Source organism: Talpa occidentalis, unplaced genomic scaffold (genome assembly GCF_014898055.3).
Source record: "Talpa occidentalis isolate TD23 unplaced genomic scaffold, MPIMG_talOcc4v2.1 talOcc4.3, whole genome shotgun sequence".
Taxonomy (NCBI): Eukaryota; Metazoa; Chordata; class Mammalia; order Eulipotyphla; family Talpidae; genus Talpa; species Talpa occidentalis.
In genome coordinates, this window is record NW_023603184.1 from 103,777,116 (window position 1) to 103,783,902 (window position 6,787).

The window sequence follows — 6,787 nt, forward strand, 5'->3', positions numbered from 1 at the left end:
TTTTACATTTATATTATATTAGACTTTTAACATATAAACAGTCATATAACTGACATGAATAAAAGCCAACGAGGCGATAAGAGAGGTGGAAATGGGTCCTGTGAGAAAGTGTCTGGAATTACAGGATTTATCCTGAAAGAGGGTAAAAATCGGAATGGGTGTGCTGTTCTGAGACTCACCCTTTTCTCTGGCATGAGGCGATCAAAGAGGCTTTGAGCCGAGAGGGTCACTAAATGGGGAATCAGAAATGGGGGCAAGTGGGCCAGGGAAACACTGAGAGCAAGTGCATAGGGGCTGAAAGGATGTAATAAGACTTTGTGAAGGAAGAATCAATCGGGAGTGGAGGTTGGGCATGGGGCAATTGGGCAATTGTGGAAGTGCTAGAATGGGGTATAGGGGGGATATTATATACTGGAAATCGAATCCTGCGGATTCTTGGGAGATTTTTGAGAAGGGGCGTGCATGATGAAGGTTCTGAGGAATGAATCCAATGCTGGGGTATGGTATAATAAAGTTAAGAGAGACCAGAGGACCATGCCCCGCATCGACGCGGACCTCAAGCTGGACTTCAAGGATGTCCTGCTCCAACCCAAGCGCAGCAGCCTCAAGAGCCGGTCCGAGGTGGATCTGGAGCGAAACTTCACGTTTCGGAACTCGAAGCAGACCTACTCAGGGATTCCCATCATCGTGGCCAACATGGACACAGTGGGGACCTTCGAGATGGCAGTGGTGATATCACAGCATTCCATGTTTACAGCCATTCATAAGCATTATACCCTGGATGACTGGAAGCTCTTTGCCGCGAATCACCCAGAATGCCTGCCGCATATAGCCGTGAGCTCGGGCAGTGGGAAGAAGGATCTAGAGAAGATGAGCAGCATCCTGGAAGCTGTGCCACAGGTCAAGTTTATTTGCCTGGATGTGGCCAATGGGTACTCAGAGCATTTTGTGGAATTTGTGAAACTCGTCCGTGCAAAATTTCCAGAACACACTATTTTGGCAGGGAACGTGGTGACAGGCGAGATGGTGGAAGAGCTGATTCTTTCTGGAGCAGATATAATCAAAGTGGGAGTTGGGCCTGGTTCCGTGTGCACCACCCGCACCAAGACCGGGTGGGCTACCCCCAGCTGAGCGCCGTGATCGAGTGCGCGGACTCTGCCCACGGCCTCAAGGGGCACATCATCTCTCTTCTAGGAGCAAGGAAGGCAAACAGAATGTATACTGATGGGAGAAGAGACGGTGGTACTAGAAGACACTTACGAGCTAAGAAATATCTGGAGGATATGGAGAGATAAATCACTGCACCTTCCAAGATGATTCTGAACAACCACTCAAACTATTCTTTAATGCCCAGAAATGTATGGCTTCTTCTACTTAATCCATTTCTTCTATACAACGTGAAGAAAACAAGTGCAAAGGATAGACTAAGGTCATGGACTACAGGTGCTTTGCTGGTTTCTAGATTCCTGCTATGAGTGGGACCATCCAGTGTTTTTCGTCTTCTTTTTGGCTTGTTTCGCTGAGCATGATCCCTTCCAGCACCATCCATGTTGCTGCAAATCGCATGTGTTTATCTTTTGAATGCTGAGTAATATTCCATGGTGTATATGGACCACATCTTCTTGATCCAGTCATCTATTTTTTGGCATTTGGGTTGTTTCCCTATCTTGGCTGTTGTAAACAGTGCTGCTATAAACATAGGGATGAGATGCCCTTTTGAGTTGGTGTTTCTGTGTCCTTTGGGTGGATACCTAGGAGTGGAGTTGCTGGATCATATGGAAGCTCTATGTTTGGTGGGTCCAGAGATCTCCACACAGCTCTCCATGGTTGTTGGACCGGTTTGCACTTCCGCCAGCAGTGCGGGAGAGTTCCTTTTTCTCCACAACCTCGCCAGCATTTGTTGTTGCTAGTTTTTTTAATATGTGCCGTTCTCACTGGTGTAAGATGGTATCTCATGGTGGTTTTGGTTTGCATTTCCCTGATTGCAGGTGATGTTGAACATTTTTTCATATGCCTGTTGGCCATTTGCATTTCCTCTTTGGAGGGGTTCCTTTTTGGCTCTTCTGCCCATTTTGTGACTGGATTATTTACTTTGTTGTTTTTGAGTCTCTTCAGCTCGCTAAGAGCAGTCATTATTCTATGAGGACATCAGAAGTCTGCATACTTAAATCTCTAGAAACTTCTAAATATTGATTTTACACATGATCATCACAAAAGAAATCTTTCAGGATCAGTACAATCCTGATTACTTTCTGAACTGTGTAGGTTTTTCTTCTGATTCATCAATGAAAAATACTTGTTTTAGAATTGAAAAATCCCCATACTTTGCCCCCTCTTGTCACCGATGAAGACATGGAGGTGCCGCTGAAAGCCATCTTCCCTCAGCGCCCACGGGCCCTAGGAGGAGACAGTGATGATCACTGAGGGAAGGGAAGGGCAGCCGTAGTCTCTTCTGACTTGCTAGAGAAGCAGCTGTCAGTAGTTCTCCTGAAGCCTCCTAATAAAGGTTAAAGGCTCCATTTAAGTAAGCCCCTGGAGGGGCTGCCAGGATGGCCTAGGGGTTAGGCTCAGCGCTCTCACCGCTGCGGCCTGAGTTCAAGCCCCGGCCAGGGAGCTACCCGCAAGGAGCGTGGGAGTTAGCCCCCATAAGGGGGCATGGAGCCAGAGCGCAAGTGGTGCAGCAGAAGTTCTCTTCTTTCTGTGCCTGCTGCTCCACCATGCTCTGTGCTCCAGACCTCCCTCTCGCCCCGCCCCTCTCTCGAATAAAATCTGACACCTAGATACTCCCAGTGCCTAAACCAAATGTGAATCAGTTATGATTAACAAGTACCATGCGACCAAACACCCCTCCATATGTAAAGTATCTAGTACCTTGAAATTTTTAATTTTGGCATTTAGATAAATCAACTACACCATTTGTTCTTTCCCTATAAAAAAGAGAGACCAGAGGCAGAAAAAAATAGCAAAAGGTTAGCCTGAGCAGCACTTCAGTGGGCATGAAACAGCTATCCATGCAATCCCACACTTCCTCACCTTACAGATTGTTCTGGCATATTCCAGTGACCGCAGGGATTGGCTCTGGGGTAATGGAGATAGGGCACAAGCAGAGCCTATTGAAATTTTAATTTCAAATGGGAGGAATGGAGTCCTCAGAGCTGGAGGATATTAGCCACCATATTCAGTACTGGCCAGCTTATTTGCAGCAGGTGGGAATAGAGGTTTAGCATGTTATGTGCCAGAGGCAGAGGCAGAATCAAAAGATGAGTGAGCAGGGAGAGAACTGACAAGTGAATTACCTCACAGGCCCCTAGATCCAGTTGTGCTATCTAGCTTTCCAACAAGCTCTATTAAGTCAATACATTGTGACACTTGCAATGGAAAGAGTTGAAGTGGATACAGATATTATTTTTTAAAGTATCAATACAAATGTGCAGAGTATGGGAAAAAAATCAGTCACAAATCCAGCATTTTTATCCTAGGTATGAGGTGTATTGAACATAGTGACTAGCACTTAAGTGCGCTTGGAGTTTGAGTGAATGAATGCATGAATAAATGATGCAAGACACAGGAAAAAAGGCAGCGTGTTGATGTCAATTGTCTTCAAATATTGCATGTTTAGTTTTTAAACAGTAAGTATTTTTACAAGTAAATTTCTGTCTAATCTATATGATATAGTTGTAGCTATCCACTGCTACAAAATAAGTATCAATATTCAGAGAGGAAAAAGAAACTTTGGAGAGGATTAGGTGGATCTAGATTGGCCATGGAAAATACACAACTGTCCCTTATTTGCAACCTTAACTGAAAATATACTTCAATCCTGTTCAAAGATGGCCCTGCCTCATGTAATCTGTGGTCATGTGCACTAGTACAGTGTAGTCTGGTTAAAGATGAGGTTTCTTCTTCAAAGGTTTGCTTTCAATTTGGGATGGAGTCATACCTTAAGTTGGGTTATTGCTGCAGAAGCAAAAAGGATGTGACAGCAGGACAGCAACTGGGGGTATCCCAAGCTGAGTGGGATTGTCCTGCGCCCCACAGCAAACCCCCACAACCTCTCCTATCTAGTATCAGACACTCCTCCTGTAACAGGGTGGTCCCCAGGAAAGGGGGAGGTTCCAGCTTCCCTGCCCCACCCAAGGAAGGGTGGAGCTGAGCAGGGAGAGAAGAAACTGCAGAAGAGACTGAGGAAGGAAGCTGGATGGAACTAGGAGACCTGGAAGAGGCGCATGGAGCCTAGAGACACGTGAAAAAACTGTGCTTGTCTTTTGGTCGTGGACTGGGTGACACAGATGTGGGTGAGACCCGTGGGGAGGTGACAATGGCAGCTTTTTTCTTGATGTTGATTTTGCTCTTTTCCTTCCGGGCTTGTCCGGTTGTTTGTGACCCTTTTCTGTGGGTCCCCACTGGAAGATGTTTTAGACTTGTAGCAGGCTTTGGGGCCTTGTTCTGGGCCGATCCCATTTGGATGGAGTTTTACCCACGAGGGGATGGGTAACTTTGGGTGCTTCATTTAGAAACTAGACTCTGCCTTACCTGTATTGTTTCCTAGTTTTATTAAAGTTCCTTCCCATTAAAGTCTCCTATGTTTTGTGTTGATGCGGCGGATGGCAGAACCCATGTAGAATAGGCAGGTTTGCGGGGTTTGGGCTGCCCCTCTCCCTGTCCTATAACACTCCCAGAAGTGTGGCTTATATCCCTAGCCTTAAGGGGCTATATAAACTTGGGTAGGCTTTTGATTCAGTTGTAACCAATAGAATAAGGGAAATATGACCATGATTTCTGAGATTAGGGAGTAAAAGTTTGGCAGTTTCTGCCTCATTCTTGGAACACTGATGCTGGAGCCCTCAGCTGCCATACACACAATCCTACAGCCCCCAGGCCACTGTGTTGAGAGAAAGCCCAATTAATCCCAGGGAGAAAGCACCTGAAGAAGCTGAAGACCACAAGAATAGAGAAAGAAATGGCTGCCTAGTCCCTGCCTATTCCAGACAGCCCACTGGATGCAGGCAGCAATACCAGCTACTGTGTCTGTGACTGCAGGAGAGAACTCCCTGATCAAGCAGTTCCTGAATTCTTAACCCATGGAAACCATGGGGTAATTGGTGCTCTGCAGTAACAACCAGACAATTATGTAGTCATTGGAGGGGATTTGTGGTAAGATATTACTGTATCTTCAGATGGCTTGTAAAATTTGTCAGACCCCACATCTACTTTGCCAACTCCGGAATGAACCCTTCCCTCAACATAATTGACTTCAACTGCTCTAAAGGGCAAATGCTTAGACCATCTCATGTACACAGCTTGAGATGCTTGGACTATGGGACTCCAACTATGAAAAGGGATGAAAACATATCCCTTTTGAATGATGCAAGTTTATGCAATTAGCAGACCTCAGATACTAATGTAAATCACATGGATTTGTTTTTAATCCTCCCTCTAACAAAGACCAAAAAAATGAATTATTTATTATGTTAGCTTTAACTACTGGAAATATAAAACTGATATATATATATATATACCAATGTAAGGCTTGTTATAGTCTTAATTTTCCAATAACAATGAAAAATTTTTTGACAGTGCACAGATTAGGCGCTGAATAAATGTTCCAGTAAGATTACATTATGTAGCTTTTGTAACTCAATGTGGTGGAATATTGCATTTTCCTGCTACTGAAAATAGAGTGAAATGCGGTTATTAGAATTATTGCAATATCTGTGTGCACATTTTCAAATATAAATGACATACTATAAACATAAATCATTCAACTATAGTGTGATTATGTTGAAATAATACAACATGGACATAAATGAAGAGAAATGATGTTGAACTGCCTTTCCAGCTACAAGATTTAAAATTCTACCACAAAGATCAGAATTATAATTGGAAAACTGAGTAAATACTGTGGCAATACTTTTAACCTGAGAATAGCACCAATTTCTTTGAAACTGAAATTGTGGATATACATTCCTATTTATCTCACCAGGCACTTCCTCTGCACTGCACAAAATAGTCATATCACTAGCAGAAATGAGGTAGGATGTTAGCATAAAGCGGAGATAAAATTTAAATCTGGTGAGATGGTTAAAATAAAAAAGAAGAAATAGTTTTGTTTGAAAGGCTCCAAATAAGAGGCGAAATACAGGGATCCCAAAAGGTACCATCATGTGTGTCAGCCCACAGGAAATCAGGAGGCACTATAACTTAGTGTCAAATACATAAATGTCTACATATTTCAAAATGAATGAACTTTGTATCGTTAGCTGCACTCCAACTCTCTGACCTCTGATAGGTCCCTCTGCCCAAGAAGGTAAAATATAGACTAGGAACACATGGAATTTGCTATTTATCATAAAGGGATCAAGGCAGGAAACCCGCAGAGCCTGTGCACTGGTTCCAACAAGACCATCTACAGAGTTTAATCCCCAAGAGGTTATAAGCAGTTCTGTAACCCCCTTGTTCTCACTGATAAAGCAAATCATTTATAGTCATAAAGAAATCTAATGAGGGCCTCCCCAGTGGCGGTGGCTCGGTGGTTGAGAAGCTGCTCGCAGCTCTGCAGCACTGGTTTGATCCCCGGCTGCTGGCGAGGGTCCCACTTGGCGCTCAGACCTCTCCTGCTGTGCCCTCTGCTCCCCTCAGCAGTGTATTTTGTCGGTCTGCTGTTCTGTTCCCTGCTCTGGCTCTGGTGAATTCTCTCATCCTCCCCTACTTCTGACTGTACCCAGTGCTTGTATAAATAAATAAATCTTAAAAAGAAAAGAAAAGAAAAGAAAAGAAACCTAATGAA

At 44.0% G+C, this 6,787-nt stretch overlaps 1 protein-coding gene across 1 annotated transcript; it reads left to right on the forward strand.

Moving 5' to 3' along the window:
- The first annotated feature begins 534 nt into the window (after nucleotides 1-534).
- LOC119255156 (GMP reductase 1-like) lies at nucleotides 535-1,463 on the forward strand. The gene is given in 2 exon segments (XM_037522116.2): nucleotides 535-1,111; nucleotides 1,114-1,463. Coding segments are annotated over 2 exon segments (759 nt in total). The 3' UTR covers nucleotides 1,296-1,463.
- The last annotated feature ends 5,324 nt before the right edge of the window (nucleotides 1,464-6,787 follow it).